This window comes from Oxyura jamaicensis, chromosome 1 (assembly GCF_011077185.1).
Source record: "Oxyura jamaicensis isolate SHBP4307 breed ruddy duck chromosome 1, BPBGC_Ojam_1.0, whole genome shotgun sequence".
Classification (NCBI taxonomy): Eukaryota; Metazoa; Chordata; class Aves; order Anseriformes; family Anatidae; genus Oxyura; species Oxyura jamaicensis.
The window spans coordinates 172,892,588-172,912,047 of record NC_048893.1 but is presented as its reverse complement, the minus strand read 5'-3'; the positions used below and the strand labels follow the sequence as shown (position 1 = coordinate 172,912,047).

The 19,460-nt window shown below is 41.8% G+C and overlaps 1 protein-coding gene across 3 annotated transcripts; it reads left to right on the top strand.

Annotated features, from left to right (window-relative positions):
• Nucleotides 1-220: 220 nt before the first annotated feature.
• On the top strand, nucleotides 221-17,336 carry MTRF1 (mitochondrial translation release factor 1). Of its 3 annotated transcripts, none has more exons than XM_035322042.1 (10): nucleotides 221-392; nucleotides 7,123-7,578; nucleotides 10,182-10,273; nucleotides 11,008-11,089; nucleotides 11,320-11,427; nucleotides 11,517-11,689; nucleotides 12,858-12,975; nucleotides 14,141-14,277; nucleotides 15,941-16,039; nucleotides 17,117-17,336. In XM_035322042.1, exons 2-10 carry the CDS (start codon nucleotides 7,146-7,148, stop codon nucleotides 17,237-17,239), a joined length of 1,365 nt encoding a protein of 454 aa, XP_035177933.1. In that variant the 5' UTR covers nucleotides 221-392; nucleotides 7,123-7,145; the 3' UTR covers nucleotides 17,240-17,336. The 3 variants fall into 3 exon arrangements, with proteins under 3 accessions (XP_035177933.1, XP_035177940.1, XP_035177925.1); XM_035322034.1 differs by lacking the exon at nucleotides 221-392 and adding an exon at nucleotides 4,822-5,056; XM_035322049.1 differs by lacking the exons at nucleotides 221-392; nucleotides 15,941-16,039 and adding an exon at nucleotides 4,818-5,056.
• The last annotated feature ends 2,124 nt before the right edge of the window (nucleotides 17,337-19,460 follow it).

Genomic DNA, 19,460 nt, shown 5'->3' with positions numbered 1-19,460 from the left:
CGCCGGCTCCCCTCGGGCGCGGAGCGCGGCCCCCGTGCGCAGCTGCCTGACGCTGCAAAATGGCGGCCGGCCGCCCCGCCGCGCCTGCGCGCCCCGCAGCGGGGGAGGCGGCCGAGGGGCCCCCCGCTGGATGCCCCTTTTGCTCCTCTCCCAGCCGTGCCTGGGGCTCGGCGTGGGGGTGTGGGGTTTCTTCCCCCCTTTTCTCCGTCCTGAGGAGGGGAAGGGGGTGTTAGCTCGGTGCTTCTCCCCGAAGGGAGCTACCTGAGGCGAGGAGCTCCTCGGAACCGCCCCGAGGGGAGGAGGGGGAAGGGGGCTGCCGCCCTCCGGGGGTGTAAAAATAGCTCCGGCTGGCCCAAGTCCTGAGTCACGGCTATTTCCAAGCCGAAACTCGGTTGATTTTTAATTATTTCTTTCTTTATATTTTTTTTTCTTTCAGCGTTTGGCCGTGCGGAGATGAGGCAGAAAAACCTCCTTTGTCTGCTCGCCGCGCCTCCCTCCCCTGCCTCTCAGGCCCTAATAACCCAGTTTCAGTGGCCGCTCTCCGGAGAACCAGTTTAAACCGATACTCGTGAGCCACGCTGCCCAGAAAGCTTGGGAGGTATTGCTGGAAAGTATCTGTAAGAGCAGAGCTGAGGGGCCGAGCGCTCGCTGTGCTCCGGCTGGCACGTAGGGAAACAACAGCAAGCTGGCAGCCAGGCTCCGGGCGAGCAGGGATGTCATCTCCTGCATTAAGTCGGGTTTCTTTCTTTCTTTTTTTCTTTCTTTCTTTTTTCTTTTTCTTTTCTTTTCTTTTTTTTTTTTTTTCAGCGGTTGATTATGTAAAGTTTCCCCCATGCACCATCGTGCACGCTCAGAGCAGTAAGTGTTTATCCATGGCTTGGCTCCTTTGCTGAGGGGAGGTTTTAAGGTCTTTTGAAAATAAATTCTCCTCCTGATTATTCACAGAAATAGTTCTTAAATGGATCTTTGCAGAAATGGAAAACAAACCAGCAACACTGAGGCCACATGGCCGAGGGTATTTACTTAGAAGGAAGACTGGTTAAGCTGTCAAAAGTTGCAACCAATTAAAAAGAGCATTTTATGAGGGGGGAAATTAGGCAGCTTCAATTAGCATCTCTGTGTAATTACTCTTCAAAAACAGTAGTTATATTCTAAAAGGTATATATAAAAGGTATATATAAAAGGATATTAATTTTGTAGTATTATGGTTATCCACATACTGTCGCAGGTGGTGAACATAGTAGATAGGCACAGTAAAGCAAGTGTGTGGGGAAAAAAAAATAAAAAATTAAAAGCAATTAGAAAAGCTGTGTACTGAGCAAGTTTTCTTTGGTTACATGTAAAGTGGGTAACTGACCGTGACAGAAAGTAACCAATGTGTCTTTGACCTGTCACAAGCCTTGCTGAAGTTGATGGACATGATAGCTGCCTTCCTTTCAGGCTAAAGGAGACAACAGGGAAGTGGACAACTTCTTGAAAGAGAGTAACCTGGAAGGGAATCTAACCTGGGGACTACAAGATAGAAAAAAAGGTATATATATGTATCTGAAGGCTCAGGTAGTTTCCTGAGAAGACAGCAAATGTAAGGAGGTATTAGAGAAGTACAGTGTATGCTTTTGTACTTACCGATGAGCATCAATTTATGACCACTTTTTGTGGATGGTGGTTGTTTTAGGCTTTGTTTTGGTTATCTGTTGTGTGGTCTTAGTTATGCCTTCTGTAGCTAAGTTCATTTGTAGAAAGGATATTTTTACTGTGTTTATTTCTCGCTGGTTTCGTTCTGACATGTCTCTAAGGATGTCAGTTACCTGGATCAATGGTAACCAATGTGTGCAACTATGTAGTGTTTTCCGCATGCTGCACTCAGTTCACTGTTCTTTTTGGTATATGAGGTAGTACTGTTGTTACTCAGTATCTATTTTTTTTCAAAACAGCAGTACTGTTGACAAGGTCAGCTCTTCTGCATGGTTTTCAGAGTCTGCACCACAGCACATAGCACTTGTTAATGCTAGCATTGACTTTATGAACTCTGGTTTCCTGTCTTACCAAAAGGTATGTTACGCCTTCTGTTGGGTTCAGTGATAAACAGATACATCTCTGAGATGGTCAGGCAAATACAGGGCTCAGTGGACCTTTGGTCTGAAGCATAAGGCTGTTCTTAGTAGCTAAATGTCTCTGTTTCCTGCTAGTCCAAGAACTAGAAAGAACGCTGTCTGCAAACAGACAAACTCCAAATAAGAGGCAGAGATTTGCATTTAGACGTGTGTCTGTATTAAAAATCTGTGTTAAAAGCAGCAAGAAAAGGAAAGCAACTGGGCAGTAAAAGAAATGTTTTTAAACTAGCTGAGAGAGAATAAACACAGAAATGAGCTTTTGGGGGGGGGGGGGGCACAGTGCTGGTTGAAAGTGAGGTTTGGGAGTGCAGTCAAGAAAACTTCTTGTCATTTAATCCTACTGTGCTGGGCCAAACAAAGCTCCTTCTACAGGCTTTGTTAATAAACAAGACTGTATTCAAGACGCGTATGATTCTGTCACCAGTTTTTCTGCAAACAGAAAGAATTCAGAAGTCTGTTGACAAATTATTTAGGTCGAAAGGGGGGAGGAATATTAAAACGATATATACATTATAGCAAGCTTGTGATTTTTCTGCGTCTATCTCTACTCCGTGGCATGGTGTCTGTAGAAGTCGTGGCACAATGCTGTCAGATTGCTGAACCCAGTTAGGGCCCCTGAGCAAAAAAAAAAAAAAGGGCCTCTGTATGGATGTAGACCTGCCTTCAAGCCAAGCACGTTGTAAGGCCTGTTTTGTTTGATGAACCATTTCTTTGCCTCTCATTTCTAAAGCAATGGCAGCTCGGGGTTGCCAGATTTTAGGTTTAAAAGCACAGGACCCCCGTGTCCCATTCCCTGAAGTCCTACTGCTGTCACTCCTCCCTTCTGCCATGGTGTCTGAGGAGGGCCGCAGCGCCCTGCCCCAAGCACCCTCTGCTGCCACGGTCCTCACCAGCTCTGTAGGCAGCTGCTGTGGCTTTAAGTCATCAAAGCAAACCATAAGGGAGGTGGATGCACAGACAGCAATGGGATTTCCCGTTCTTTATAGTCAATTTCTACATTCCATTTAAAAAACATAGGAAATATAGGGGAAGAGGGTATCCTATACGCTTTCCAAATGAGACGCGTGGAGTAGATCCTGTAGTTGATGGTATGTTAGGCAACTGTAGTGACAGGGCTGAGTCCAACCTGTGTCTCAGCTGCTGGCTGGTAGGGGTGCAAATAATTTGTTAGTCTGTACTTTCACAGTCAGAGTTAAGGAACTGCCCAGCAAGTGCAATAAAAACTGAATCATGATCGCTTTTAATCAGAGGGTTTAATATAATAACCATTCCTGGCTGCAGTAGAAGCTGATGTGATTTTTCTTGGCCTACCCTCTCCTTTTTAAATCTGTTTTGTAATTCTGAGTGCGTGGTCTGCTTATAACTTTCGCATTCTTATTAGCTGCTTAGTTGCTGTCCCATAGACTACCTTTCTAAGGTTTTTAAGCGTTAGATCATATATTTGGAGCCCCAGGGCAAGGATAATTTTATTATTTATCTTCACTGAGGCCTAAGGTATAGTTGAGGAGTGAGGCTTGGTGGGAACAGAGACCATACCGCATCTCTCAGGCCTGGGGGAGCTCCTTGGAGGTTGCAGGGTGCTGTTTGCTGAGGCTCTTTTGTGAATTCGGTCAGCTTGGGATGGCTCCTGTTTTCTGAGGCAGCCTTTCAATGTCTGCTTCGCCTCCAGTCCCAGGGGATCGAGCAGAGCCAGAAGCAGCCCTCAGACCTAAACAAGAGGTTAGTTGTCATTCATGTGCTGATGAGATTTGATCCAAATCCCCCGATCAGCTCATTTTCAGTCTTTTGGAGTACTTACCTTGCCAAACCTTGTTGATGTTGTATGTGCCAAATACCAGATTTTATTTTTTTTTTAATCCTGTTGAATGACAGTAGCTGGGGAGAAAGAAACTTAGAACATAGCGTTCTTTAAAGCGTTTACAGCAGAGCTAGGTTTGCTGAAATGTAAAAAAGATGGGGAAAGCTACTGAAAAAAACTTTTCAGTGCAAGCTGTACACCTAAGGAAAACATGAAGGTATCAGACAGCAGAATTCTGCATCTGAGGCTTGAGTACGTTTTTCTCCTATAGTGTGTGTAGTAGCATGTAAGTAAATTGGCTTTTTGGGTGATTATAGGTATAAAAAAATAGGTTACGTAAACACTTTAAAAAATGTGGATATAATTAGGGATATGGATAATATTAAACAGATTATGCAACTATGAGAATGTGCATATACATACTGTGTTTTGAAACTGACCTTATTAGGAAGCTGCAGCCTATTAGCTGGACAATAACTGGAGTGGTTTATGTTTATTAATATTTTAGAACTGATGTTTGTCTTCCGTAGTGCAGCAATAATTCATTTTAAGTATAATTAACAGCAAGCTCCGACATAAAGCGGGACTTAACGTTGTTTTATGCAAACTCTTCTGAAATCGCTCTTTGAAGAACCAGATCTGAAACCGCCTGTGTTTTCAGGCCGTGTTCTGGGAAAAGGCACGGAAAAGCCCACTTGTGTAACAGCTCAGAGCCGGGGAGCGGAGCCATCCCCATTTCTTGGCATGCTTGCTGTTTCAGCCAGCGTTTGCTCAGTGTTTGTTACCATGCAACTGTGAAGAAGATACTGAAAATGAAAATATAGCCGTATTTTTAATATATATATATATATATATATATATATATATTTTAACTGGGGGCTGGTATTTCACGAGGCAAAGAGAAGCCGGTGTGCCCTCACCGAGTTGTTAAGGCGATGCTGGCAAATCTGCGCTCCCAAGTCCCGCGAGCCCCCGGCCGTGGGCTGGAGGAGAGGCGGCCAAGCCAGGCTGCCGCCGCCGGCACGCCGGGAGCTGTGTTTCCGAGCAGGCATGCTGGGAGCGAGAGTTTTTTCCGCTTTCCTTCCCGTCCGCAATGCCCTCGTGTTTTGAGGCCGGCTCTGTCTGGTGCCTGTCGTTGCAGACGGTGAGTTTGTGAGCTCAGAAAACCTGCGCTGGGTAAGGGGGGCTTGCGCCTGGCTTTTGGGGGGCAGAGGGTTCCTCAGCAGGGCCGTGGGCCCCTCAGGCCCTGGAAGCGTGTCTCTGAGGCTCTTACTGAGATGTGTGCTGCTGCCGTACCCGTAAATATTCATACACACCTCTACAAATGCATTTGTGTGGAGCTGATAGCGCTTTGATTATTAAAAGTGGCTTCTTAAAGCTCCTAAAACAGTCGTGTTGATAGCTGCCGCTTGGCTGGGGCTGAGCTGGTCTTTTTGTTCGTTTAATGAGACAATTACACTTGTCATTTTTGCATACTGGTTCTGATTTGTGATGTGTGTATGCTGCCCACAGGATCATTTTGTCACATTAAAAAAGTTACTAAAAACTAGTTGAAAAGCAGTTATTAGGTGCTGTATGTAGCTATGTAAAAGTTTTATGTGGGCTTATTTCTGCACAAATGCAGTGTGACAACATCTCTCTGAAGAGGAGATAGCTTTTTTTTTTTTTCCTAATAACAAAACAAAGTTATTTTGAAATTTCTGCCTTTCTCAAAGTTTGGGGTCCTGCAATTTTTAAAGTTTAGGCTTTTAGGCATTTAAAAACAAGTATTCTACTTCTGAGAGCTGAGGCAGAACTATATGAATTAGTTATTTGAATATACTGATTTTTAACTTCACCAGTTAACTCTATTAATGACATTTACCACCCAGCTGGGTGATGATGAGCCATGGTGACTTGGAATAAATAGGAACAACTCCACTGACATCAGCAAAATCAGGTCCTTGGGAATTAATTCTAGCACATGCCCTCGAGGAACTAAGTCCAGGAGTGTAGATGATGAGTCCAACTCAGGTCTTCTGCCTTGTTCCTGGTGAAGGAAGCATGATGCCTGGCTACAGCTGTTTTTAGTCACTGGAACAGTCCACAAGGGTTATTGTTGGCTTTCTGTAAATTAAAGCAGTCCTTAAAATAGCTGCAGTGAGTTTGGTAGTGCCTGCCAGCCTGGGGATGGTGCAGAAGTAGAATAAAAGTTCTTCCCTCCCTCTCCAGCTCTTCCAGTTCCCATAGGCAATAAAACAGACATCTGGGGTTTTATTATAAAAACAATACCTCTGTTTTTGCTGCGTTTTACTATTCCTTTGTTATAGGACAAAGGGGTAAGTAGGTAAGGAAAAGCAGCGAGCTAAGTACTTAATGTTGTGGTAATTTGTTAATAAAAAACACCTGAAGGTGTACAGCAGCTCTTGTCAGTAATGAGTAAAAAATCGTTGTATTGGGAAACTGCAGTGTGCTCTTTCAAGGAGATCCTGCTGTAAAAGTTTCACAGGCTGTATTCTCATAATTAACTTTTTCTGTAGAAGTTGGTAGACATAGAGGACTGTAGTCATGGCAGAGATATTTCCTATGTAAGTGTAGCATGGGAAGGAGTACACAGGGATCATATAGCATTGCTCCCACATCTGACATAATACATACCCAAATTAATAATTTCATGAACGTCTATTTTATGAACCTATATTTTAGGCCCACTGACCTTTTGCAAGGTCACCCCAGTGTTACTAATGCCCACCTGTGCCAAAGTTACATCCTGTAATGGCAGTAGGTATGGTTTTGCACATAATTCTGCACATTTTATATGTTCTCTTTATGCAGTGGTGTGCTTTCAATATAGCTTTGTCTTCTCACAGCAACGTTTTTGTTTTGCCAGTAAGGCATGAAATAGTTGGATTTTTCCGGTGAGATGTGTAGCAAAAAAAGCTGTTGTCTGCAAAGCAGCGCCTAGAGCAGATCTTCCACAGCAGAAACAAACTTCGAGGAGGTGACAGAAGATACCTTTTCCAACTCTCAGCTAGTACAGTGCTGCTGGTAAGAATTTCTAGCTTAAACTGGGATTGAAACAGGAATGGTTTTGTCCATGATGGCTCAATTTGTGTTGGTATTATCAAGATCAGGATTTGGGCCTGATAGAGGTTGGATTTTTTTTTTCTTTTAGTAGAACACTTTCGAGATAATAAAAGTGGTCCACGTATTGTCTACTTGTTGTTTCAGGTGGTGGAAGAATAAGAAGCAAGATGAAACCTCTCCAGAGTGTCTGGCTTTTCAAAAGCTTGCTTTCCAGTTGCTACTGTCATGGTCAGCTTCACAGTTCTCTTCCTTCTGTTGCAAAGAAGATAGGTTATGTGATGGGACTGCACAGCTGTGCATTTGGGAGGCCAAAACCTTTGTTGGACACAGCTGGATTGACTCTGTCATGTAATGTTCAGCTTAGGAAAAAGCATCAGGATTCTCGAGCACTGTGGAAGCACGAGGCTGTGCAGAAGTATCTGGAGACTCTAAGCAAAGAATACCAGGAGGTCAATCGTCTGCTCGATGCTGACTCAAAAAATGACTTTGAGCAAAGAACCCTGAGGAGAAGACGTGCTGACCTATCCTGCATTGCAACTGCGTTTCAGGAAATCAAAGAGGCTGAAAGAGAAGTCCAGGAGTTAGAAACCATGTGCAGAGGTAAGGAGAACACATCCTCTTACTCATTTCAAAAGAATGGCTTTGCTTGTGATTAACTTAATTGCTCAGCCTTCGAGGAAAGCTTTTAGATAAGTTAAGCCAGCCCTGGTGACGTCCCTTCCTGGGAGCTTTTCTTGCTTCTAGGGCTTTCTAGATCCAGCCAGCCATTTCCTTTTATTTTTACCTTATATCTCTTTGGTCTGAGGTCTTAATACAGCCAACTTGGGAAAGTAGGAACCATCTGAACTCGCAGGGCTTTGTCTAGCTGAAATAGTTTGGAAATGTTTGGTTTAAGGTTCTTTTTTTTATAGATCAAAGAGCAGTGTGAACTGAAGGAAAAAAGACACCTTCAAGCCAAGCATATCTGATAGATGCAGATTTAAAATGGGATTCCAACTAGCCGGTTGATTGACGCTTATTAAGCAAATTATGTGAACTTTCATCTTCAGGCCCTGAATTCAGCTTCCAATATAAGCAGCAGGAGTTAATGTCTTTGAAGATATTTGAGGAGTCCTACAAGGAATAAAAAATGATGGTTATCTAAGAAGCTGCTGCTTTTCAGAACTATTCCACAGTAAAGGTTGGGGTAAAAACAGGAAAAAAAAATACACTGTTTTTGATACCATTCAGGAAAAAGAAGGTACAGGGAGAACTTACAAAATAAGCAGTGGTACTGCTTTTAACAAAAATAAAAACATTTTTGGAAACGTGAGGCGGTGTGTTCAGTAGAAAAGAAAAATGTGGGCCATTCTGCTACCGCAACAGATAGGTAAGAGACAGTATTTTAATCCCCACCCCTGTCACTCCTCTTCAGCGGATAAAGAGGAAAAGGAGTGAAGATGAGAGACAATAATTCATACCTGAGAAAGAAATATTCTTGGAAGAATGAGAAAGTATTTAGAAAAGTGGAAAACTCATACTTCAACTTAGCAAGGCTATTTTTGCATCGAATAAATGTAATGAAGAGTTTTGCAAATTCCGTAAATTATGATATGGATGAATGGAGTGAGTTAGAGTTGACAGAAAGAGAAAGCAAATGAATGAAAGAAAATTACAGCCAAGAAGTTACTTAAATGGAGCCCAATTGTACTGTATGTAGTCTGTCGTGTGGCTGAGCTAAAACAGATGGCCCCTTAAACTGACTGTTCTTTGTATTCTTGTTAGCTCCATAACTGATCCTCTTCTCTGTCATACCTGAATTCCTCACAATTGCTGTAGGACTGTAACTTTGCAACACTCAATGAAGCAGGAAAATATTATTTCACAGTCTGTCCCTGGTGACACTCATCACAGGACAGACAAAGTGACTTTTTAAAGGTCAGCTTTGCAGGGAGGTAGGGATGGGATGCTGGTCATTTCAACCTCAAGCTGGTAGGTCACCCCCAGACCATGCTTCCATCTCTGCTGACAGTATTAATCTGATCCTGCTTATCTAACTAATCAGCAAGGATGTTTTTTGAGCCAGCTCGAAGCCTTTCATTCCATACCATCTTTTGGTTGGAGTTGTAATAAACTGGTAAGGAAATTTACATGGTTCTTGCCTTAAGTGTGAAGGATGTCAGGCTCAGCTGTTAATCTGCCATCATTTATTTAAAGAAAAAATACCCACATGGAATATAAATTAGAAACCATGATATGGAGGAGCTGCTGCTGTCCTTGTCCAGATGGCTCAACGTCCCACCCAGCCCATTTAGTTCTTAAGGCTGCTGCTGTGGACAGGAGAACAAGAACAAGGCTCCAGACATGCAGAGAGGTAGAGCCCCGAGTCCTACATCTGTCTATTATTTTCTTGAGGTGTGTAAACCTATATAAACTACTAACAAAACCTATAGGTTTACCTTCTGAGGAGATGACAGAGCCACTTCTCAGCTGGTAGAACAGAGGGAGTTAAAATGGAAAGGAGAGGGTGCTCCCTGTTTTGGCATTGTCAGTTTTTTCTCTTGACTCACACTTGCTGAGCAGAGGGGAAGGGAATCTCCTTAAGCAAAGCCAGGAATTGCACCGAGGTCATCCACATCCTGATGGCCTGAATCCATAACTCTCACATCTCATTGATCACTTGATTAGCAGGAGACAGAGGGTTAGAAACCTCCTTATTATCATCTTACATGTTTAATGCTCACCATAATGAGTTGTCTGCAAATCCTTGGATATAGGTCTGTTTCTGGCCAAGTCTAGAAACCAACATTTTTGCTGCATGAGGAATTGTAATATGGGAAACCGAGGCACTTTTTGTCTCCAGGCATGCTTTTGATGTATTTTGTCAAATCTGTTTGCGGATTTACCCCTGGACTGTCAGTCTGTGCCACATAGGCATCAGCTGGGACTAGCATCTGTCTGATGCAGACTTTGAGCCGTACCCTAGAGCTTCAGAGGTAATGTATCTGCTACTGCTTCCAACACCCCTGAAAAATATGATCATTTAGTTAGCAATATGCATCCTGGGTTGGGCTGCCCTTTTCTGATATTTCATGCTGGCAAAATGGAACTGCGTGCACTGCGAGCTTTTATGCGCTGTAATGTGTGTCTTTTGTCAGCTGTCCTGCAGTTTGCTCTAAGGTAAGGGAAAATGGCTAATATCTGTTCCTATTGTTGGAATTTAGAGCTAGATGGCAGAGATGAGAAACAACTTCTGCAGCTTGCCTTAGAAGAGAAGGAAACCCTTGATAAAAAAATAAACACGCTGTGCAGAAAGGTGAGCCTGAGGTAAAATTACGCAGCTTTGTAAATAAAGATATCCAGAACATCTTCCTTGTGATCTTACCCATTGACTAGGACACTTGCATTTAATGAAACAGAAGTCCAGCTTCTCTCTTTTCCCTGAAAAGACGTGGCAACATTAATTAGTAAGCTTCTGGCAAATGCATCTTCGAAGCTTATTATTTTAGTCAGTTCTGCTTGCTTGTCTGTCTGTCTGGAGGTGCTGAAGGGTATATGAAGCTCTGGCTGTGCTATTGAGACGTGGCGTGACATCCTCGTAACTGTTTGTGACAGCGGAGCATACATTCTTGAAAAGGTTTCTGATTGGAACTTTCAGTCTTTCGTTTCCTCTTCAGCTGACAGCACCCCGTCAGTGGGGACATTAATTATAAGCAGAGAAGCTGAACAGATTCGGTGGAAGGTTCTGTGTTTGGTCTCATTTCGCAGAGTCACGTTGAGATAATGTGAAATGGGACCTTCTGAAAAATAAGATCAATGTTTATGTGAAAACCAGCTAAGTTATAGCTGGTAACTTTGTGTTCATAGGTCGCTGGGGCTGGAGTGGGTGACCCGGCACCTGACTCTGTGGGATCAGCTAACTTTCCTGTTAGGTGGGCTCACGCCATGGCGTTTGTGAAGGCTGGCTGTAAACTGGATTAAAAGGAGATACAGAGTCATGAAAGAGACAGTGACATTCTTTTTTCTTTTTTTTTTTTTTTCTCTTTTCAGCTTTTCCAGCTTCTAGTGCCAAAGGAAAAATATGATAAAAGTCATGTCATATTAGAAGTGACAGCTGGCAGAACAACTGGAGGTCAGCAAAATCTCCACTGCAAAGATTACTCCACAGCTCCATCCAAATCTTTAAGGCTCTTATGGGTTATTCTGAATGCACTTTTATACTTTAATGGTATCAAGTAATACTTTCTAAAGAAGAGCATTAATCTGTCTAATGACCACGATTACAGTTGCAGCTAAATCTGAAAACTGACGGCTGCCATATTACAAACTGCTATTTATGTTGTAGTGCCTTTATATTTCTAGGTGACATCTGCCAACAGTTCACCAAGGAGATGTTTGAGATGTACCAGAACTATGCAGACTATAAATGTTGGACCTTTGATGTTCTGAACTACACGCCAGCTGAGATAGGTACAGAAGCTCTTCAGACACTCCGCCAAGACAAATAAATTAAAAGCTTGGATTCTCTGCTGTGTTTGTGACATTACTTGTCTCTATAGGTGGGCTGCATCATGCAGCCGCTCATATTTCAGGAGATGATGTCTACAGGCATCTGAAATACGAAGGAGGGACGCATCGGGTCCAGCGAATCCCCGAGACGGGCCTGTCGTCGAGAATGCAGCGCATTCATACCGGGACGATGTCAGTCATTGTCCTCCCGCAGCCAGAGGAGGTAAACTAACTGTTTGGCAGGGCAGCAAGAGGTACCCCTGCTCAACCACGTAGGCATTGGAGCGGATGCTGTTGAAAACCATGTTACTGTTAGCGTTTGGGGATTTTATTGGTACCCAAGTGCTTTGTGCATGTCCCAGCAACTAAACCACAATTCTGTGGCTCTGGAAGGCTCAGTCCTTGTCTCTGTACCTTATGTGTTTAAATGGCTCACTAGAAGCAACTTTCCAGATACTTGCTATTGCCTGAAGTGGCAAGTAGATCGCAGATCGGTTCAGTGACTGTTCCGGCCCCAGTGTTCACAAATCTGACTAGCTAGCAGTAAGCCAGTTTTAAATTATGTCTTATGTTAAGACAGGGAATATGTCCAAGAAAATATTCAGTGTTGCATAGTAATAAGATTCAGCAAGTCCTTTAATTCTTTTTTCGTTCATTTAAATTATTGGTGTCGTTCCCTGTTAAATCAAGGACAGTATGCTCTGAATTTGAATGAGTGTGTTGGTTAGTCTTTGAGTTTTCACTGATACCAGCCGTTCTCACTTAAACCAGCAATTTACGCTGAAGATAATCAAAAAACAAATCTTGAGGGCTGTCCCTGCAAGTTCTCCTGCTTCCCTGTAATGCTTTCCTCACAACATTGATCAGATCTGAATGTTCCTTTCCAATCCACTGAGCTCAGACTTGGTCCAGGTCATGGGCTCGTACTTCCAGTGCTGCAGTCCTTGCTTGGATCGGGGTACACCCACCTTTTCCTCAGATGTTTTTAAACACCATTGCAAAAATCATTCAGGCTTGACTCAGCGAACACGTTCCTTTAGCTGCTACTTAGAAATAATGTTGATGATCTGCTTATTTCTCAGTCTCCCTGCCAAAGCTGGTGGTTTTACAAAAAGTTGCTGATTGTAGTTTGTTTCCCGCACAGATATACCTTGTTTTCTGAAGGACCGGAGTAAGAGACGGAAAAAATAAGTGGAGTACTTAAAGAGATGCTTTGCAGAGATACCTGCTGTTAGGTTTTAAGTATAATAATTATAGCTGTTACTTAGGAACAGTTATAAAAGAACAGGTTTTTAAGAAGTGATTTATTTTTTTTTTACACCATGTATCATTGAAAAGATGTTCAAAATATTTTAGGAGGAGCAGAAAGTAGTAATTCTCTTTGATTCTAGGTTGACGTTAAAGTGGATCCCAGAGATTTGCGTGTAGACACGTTCAGGGCCAGAGGAGCAGGAGGGCAACACGTTAACAAAACTGATAGTGCTGTGAGAATCGTACACCTTCCCACAGGTGAGTCTGGCTGCACTTCCTTCTAATCACCCTAAAGCTTTATCCTGAACTGAAAGCTCATGATCCTGCAAATTATCTCTTACAGTGAGTTTGCCAGGTTGGGCCTTATGTCAAAAAAGACAGTAGCCCTTTCTTGTTCTGTCCACCTTCTAGCAAGGAAACATACGAGGAAAGGAATATGTGTCAGTGGAACAATGGTCAATGTGTGGCTGTTACGCCAGTTTTGTCTTCAGATGGGTTGCTTAATGAATACGCTGTCTTTGAAGGATGAAAGAATAAATGGAGGGTGACAGGGATGGGTTGGGAGATGTAAATAATTTGTGCTGACTGCTTCAGGAGTAATGGTCATTGGCAGCCTCGCTGCGACCTGTGTAATTACAAGACAGAAAAAAAGGAGAGTTGAAGATTTTCATTGAGTACTAGTTAATGCTGCTAGATGTTGAATAGGAAAGAAAGCATACACTGATGGGAAGTTACTGTATGTACTGAACCACCATGTCTTTTAGGATTTGTCTGTATTGAATTTCAGCGGGTTTGTATCCGTCCAGATGCAGAATCTCTTAATGCACAAGAAATTCCAGTAGCAACCTGAAAACAGCTGTTTTGTGTATGCCTTTTTACTTCAGAAAGCAAATGTGAAGTAAAAACAAATACTAGTTTTCTTGTGAAGATCTTTATTCGTTATTCATAATTCAGTTTATGACTCTCCAGTACAACTTTGACACCCATTTCTGCTAGAGTAATGAACTTTCCAGCCTCCAAGAGCTTATGTAGACTAAGACCTTCAAATCCTGCATTTCATTTTTTCTCAGCGTGCTTCTGTAGACTCTGCAAATCACATCTTTAACATGCGATAGCTAGCTGGAGAAAGTCTGTTTTCTGGAGGCAATGTCAGAAACTTATTTGCTTCATGAAATTTTACAGTATCCCTACCCTTTCTGTAGCACCAAACAAAGAAGCTCCTGGTGCAGCTGTGAAGAATTTAAAAAGTTACTTACGGTTTTGGGCAGTGTGTTAAAATGCCTTTTTACCCTACGGCTGAAAGGCCCTACAAACCAGCACTGTAGAAGGTTTCAGTTGCCGAATGTGTTAGAATTAATTTAGCTTGCTTGTTCTTTGTTATAATAGGCTTTTGATCTGTGCTCTCTTGAATTCTCCTGTAAAGGACTAGTGGTAGAGTGCCAGCAGGAGCGATCACAGCTGAAGAACAAGGAAATAGCTCTGCAGATGCTGAGAGCTAAGTTGTACCAGCAGATCATTGAAAAACAGCTAAGTCAAGAGCAGAGTGCCAGAAAACTGCAGGTGAGGAAATGTGATTGATGAAACTTGGAAAAGGTGCTGTGCTGTAGATTTGTTTCCGATCTCTTTGAGTGGCAGTGACAGAGCACGTGAGTGTGTGTCTGACTGGGTGTGCTTACAAAAGAGAATCTTGTGTGTTGAAGTGCTAAGTGCTTTAAAACTGGAACTCCGATCTTCATTTCTCCTGGTTCGACCCTAATGTAGACTTCTCAGGTAATGAAAAAGACACACAGACTATAGCTGGAAAGAAAGGAATTGTAAGGCTGCAGGTGGAATTACCTGAATGATCTGAACTTGTGCAACACTGTGAACTGAATCCCTCTCTTAAGGCTGCAGTTACACAATCAGAGCAGTAGTACAGAGTTATTCTCATTGGAAATGGGGATCGGAAGTTCTTGGTGTTGTATTTTAACCTGTTCCGAAAACATAATATTTGACCAGATCATACAGAGCTTTTGAGAGAAACGAGTATATAAACAAGCCCACCACTTCACAGTTACATAAAAGTTTATTTGCTATTTTTTATGTAGCCTTTAAAAGAATAAATGTTTTCCCTAAAAGAGTTACCTCAAGTTACGCTGCAGTGTTCTTTTCTCTGAAGTGTGCTAACGTGCTTTTCCCATTCCTTCAGTATTTTGCTGTTTGCGGTGCAAACTCCAACAGTGATCAAAAAGAATAAAAATACTTCACAATAACAGAATTCTTCGGTGCTCCAAAGTTTCCAGCTATTTAACCACTAATTTCAGATTGCATTTAAATGTATTGTTCCTGCAGATTATTAACTCAGTCGTTGTAATCAGTGAGCCATTTATCTTTTGTTAATAACTTCAGCTTGAGAGTTTTCAAAGCTGTATAAAGGACTTTAGATTTACATTTATTATATATTTACATATTATAGAAAATCAAGCCAAAGTAAATTACCTTTCCTAATAATTCAGAACATATCAAGTAAATTCCTTGTTTTGAAATATAAATGTGAGTGCAGGTAGAATTTTCAAAAAACAGCCAAACAAAAACCAACCAAACAAAAAAATCTAAGCAGATACTCATCTCTCTGGGTAATTTTTATCATGTAATTCTCCATTTCAATAAAGCATTTAACCACGCAACAAAGCTACGTTGAGCTCAGTTTTAAAGCTTTTAGAATTGTTCGCGCTCCTGCACGTTACCGCTAGAGGACTCCTCTCCATATTCTCATTTTACTCTTTGGGTGTTGATTTCTGACAGCCAGATGTCAGTGAAACTGCCTTGCCGCCCTTGTGTGTGGGAAGTGTTGACTGTTTTTAATGGCGCCTACTCGTTATCTTTTGTGGGAATACAACCCCTCCAAACCAAAAATACTGGGTTAGGGTTTTGTTCTAATGCCCTGTATGGACGCACCTTTTGCCTTACGTGGCTTTTGAGGCTGATGTCATTCTTGCAGAGCTAGGGCAGAAGTGGTGTACTGGGGAATGTTAAAACTGGGTCTGATACAGAATAGCAACTAATACAGTTTAGTAATTCCACAATGTTCTAAATATATATATATCCCAAATCAGTGACTACTAGTTTTGTAGGTGGAACACGCTGATCAATTGAAGTTTATTCTAGCCATGCTGTTGTAGAAGTGGTTTTTGATTTAAAAAAGAAAAAAAAAAAACACATATATATACTTTTATTGCTACAGTTGGGAACAAGAGCCCAGTCAGAGAGAATTCGTACTTACAACTTCACCCAGGACAGAGTGACCGACCACAGGATCTCGCATGATGCACGCAATATCAAGGTGATGCTTGCTTATCAGGGCTTTAAAACTTAGACTTATCTGTATCTTGTGAGGAAAAATGTAACCTTGTGGAAACAATTTAAAATATACGAGGAAATCACATGGCCAGTTGTTCTCTGACAGAACGTGGTAGGTTGAAGAAGTTCACACTCTTCTGCCTTGGTGATGTAGGGTAGAGTTAAAGATGACTTGCACAGGAAATAACTAGCTGACCTAGTTCTCTGTGTCTTTTTCTTCTACTATGTGAATGAAAAATGATCAAGCACGGAGTCCTCCTTAACCAACTTTGTGAGTCCCTTGGTCAATCTGGGCAACTGAAATTTGAGATTCTTGAAGCTTCCTATAGCCAAAAGAAAAACCTGACAAGGGAGACTTCTTTTTAGTTAAGTCAATCTATTCGCTTAATATTCCTTTTAATGCTAGGGTGAATAAAGAAAAAAATATATATCCTTGTTTGCCTTGCAAGCCACAGATAAAAGAAACTGAAACTGAATATATTGTAAGATTACCTGATTACCTGACGGTCTATTTTTGAATAAATCTCTGCATCAAGTTTGAATCATACTGACTGCTTTGTTACCAAGTATTTAAACAAATACCCGCACCATAGATTTATGGGCAATTATATGAACTTTAGGACAAAATTTATAATTTTGTCTTTGGCATCCAGTTTACTGTAACTGCTGTTGCATAAGGAGCAACACCTTTAAACTGTACCCACAGATGTCCAGGGTTACTTCAGAGAACACAGGGCATGCTGAATAGAGAAGGGTTCATATTTAATGGGATAGGGAAGAGCTATAGAGGTGTCAGGATGGAAGAGAATGGTGAGAAGTTCCACAGCTGTATAAATACTAGTAGTAAACTGTATAAATACTAGTTTTGTTAGTCTAGCACTGCTGTGCACTGCACCATGGTGCTCTTGCACAGGGGAGTCATGAAGTTGGGCAAGTGGAAGTGCTACAATAAGACTCCAGGCAGAGGCTATTCCCAGAGCTCCACTTCTGTGTAGTCACCATTTCAGTAAAACACTGATGGATACTCAGTAACGTTTTTTGTCTGTTGTTTTTTTCACAGGAAATTCTAAGTGGGAAAGAAGAACTGGATAAGCTAATAAACAGGCTACTGGAGTTTGCAGAGATGGAGGCTTTCACCGAGTATCTAGAAAATTTGCAGTCTGTGGAAGGAGGAGGCTGCTGAAGACATTGTATAGACTTAAAGCAGGAATGCTTTCGGTAGCAAAATAAAATGGACACATTTGTTAGATGACTGATTAAAATCTATGCCTCTTTTTCAATGTGTGCTATTACTCTTTTTTTTTTTTTAATATATATATATATATATATTTTGGCACAAATGAACTTAATGGGTTGAATTTACTACAGCTCCCCTAGCAGAAAAGAACAGGCTTTGAGCACTGTTTGTTCTGGGGACGGGAGATGTTCCTGTCTAGGTGAAAGATCCGAAGCTCCCCTCACTTAGTCTAGAATCTGCCCTTATGAGTAATAGTTATTTTTATTGTTTTTATCCACTGACAGAGTGAATTTCCTAAATGTAGTCCTTTCTAAATAACTCTGAGTTATCATGGATTATTTTTTACAGTGCATATGGAAAAGCAAAGGAAGCAATCTTGGACGAGAGGCCAGGATCCTGAGAGCTGTACCTGTCAGCCTTCTGGGTTCAGCTGAGGGTGGGTCTGGACCACATGCTGTGGTGGAGTGTAAAAGTACTTGTTCCAGTTTCACGTTGAGTTGACAAGGTTCTGGAAGGAGTTTAGCAATGGTAACAGGCAGCATCCTCCTTCTTGAGAGAAAATGAGCTGACAGTGTAGATGTGTTTTAGCAAATGAGGTCGGTCTGGAATCCAGTTCCTGCCTTGATGTCTTTGGGAATGTGTGCCCGTCTCTGAGGGCAAGCCAGATAGCTGTAGAGCACGCAGCTTTAATGGGACTCGTGTTCATGTTTCCCCTAAGCACATATTGTGCAATATACTTACATGCACTTGTGCGTAGGCAGTAGTCAGACGCAGAGACCGAGGAACACTCAGATGTTTAACATTACACAGAAATATGCAAGTGCACTGCTGAGCTGGGCTGACTTGCTAGATCAATGCAGTTGCTTTTTGTCCTGCTCTTCCCAAACTGTGCTGTGAAACTGCTGTGCGCTGTCTTTTAAATGGGAAGAGTTCATTGATGGTCATGATTTAAATTGCACATCGTGGCTGGTTTCTGTCTGCACATTTATTTCCTAATCGTGAATGATACAGGACTGAGAGAATAGCAGTTGTTCTGAGAAAATAAATTTCAATACTGAATTCTAACCTGCACAGTTAAACAACAATTTAAACTTTTTTCAGACAGAATAGAAACTATATAAATCTCTCTCTATATATTAAAATATATAAAATAAGCTTTATTCAGACAGGAATAAAGCAGTAAAAATACTCAGTTTCTCAATTAGGGATCTATTCTTCAGTTCCCGTAGTTTTGCACGTTCTTATCAGCCAGTCTCATTTGAGATGTTTTGACTTGCTTCCAACACTTTTAATTACAATTTATTATTATTAATTTATAGCTCTGCAAATCAATCAATACACCTACTAGCACGTGACTTAGAGTCATTTGCACATTTGGACGTTGGCACTGCGGCAAGCGGCTGAGTGAAAAATACCCCAGGAAGGCCGGCAGCTCAGCTTGCACCTATGCAGTGCTGACAGACTGGTGCCGACTGATGGGATTAGCTGCAGTAGGAGAGTTGACGTGTTTAGCCAATTAACGTGCTCCTTCAGCTCACTTTCATGGTGCAAACCAATTTATTTTATTATATATGTTGAACGATCCTAGAAACTCCTTATAAACTATTGGTTTTAAAGAATCAGATTCTACTTCCAGAATTAGGTGGTGTTTATGAAGCTCTTTACTATGAAAAACTATTGCAACGCTTAAAAAAAAAAAAAAAAGGAAAGAAAGAAAAAGAAAAGGAAAAAAGCCTCACTTAAGTTACTGAAAGATGGTGATGTTCTGACTGCAGGACCTTAGGGGTATGTGCGACCAAGGTCCCTAATTTTCCACAGCCTGTCTTTGGTGGTGGTGGTTCTGTGCTCAGAGAAAGGGGAAAGCAGACGGGAGCTCCCCTCTAAAATGATGTTTTTGATGTCCTCAGTGGAGGCATTGAAATTCAGCAGCTAAACCCTTTCTCCCAGGCTGTTCCAATGCATCCTGAAGGATCTTGGTCTTATTAAGAGTATCCCTCAATCGCTCAAAATGTACCCAAAATGCTCAAAAAAGCTCAGTCACAGCAGAGACTCGGACGCAGCAGACCCACTTCTCCTGGAGCTCATTGCCTGCACCATTCTGTCCTACTAAAACCAGCTGGGTTTGCTCTTCCTCAGGGACAAAGTACTGTTTGAAGCTATGTATGTT

Coding starts and splice junctions, on each gene's coding strand:
- MTRF1 (XM_035322042.1), top strand. CDS start 7,146: ATGAAACCTCTCCAGAGTGTCTGGCTTTTCAAAAGCTTGCTTTCCAGT. Junction 11,090..11,319: donor AGCTGGCAGAACAACTGGAG/GTCAGCAAAATC, acceptor TTATATTTCTAG/GTGACATCTGCCAACAGTTC. Junction 12,976..14,140: donor AATCGTACACCTTCCCACAG/GTGAGTCTGGCT, acceptor TCTCCTGTAAAG/GACTAGTGGTAGAGTGCCAG.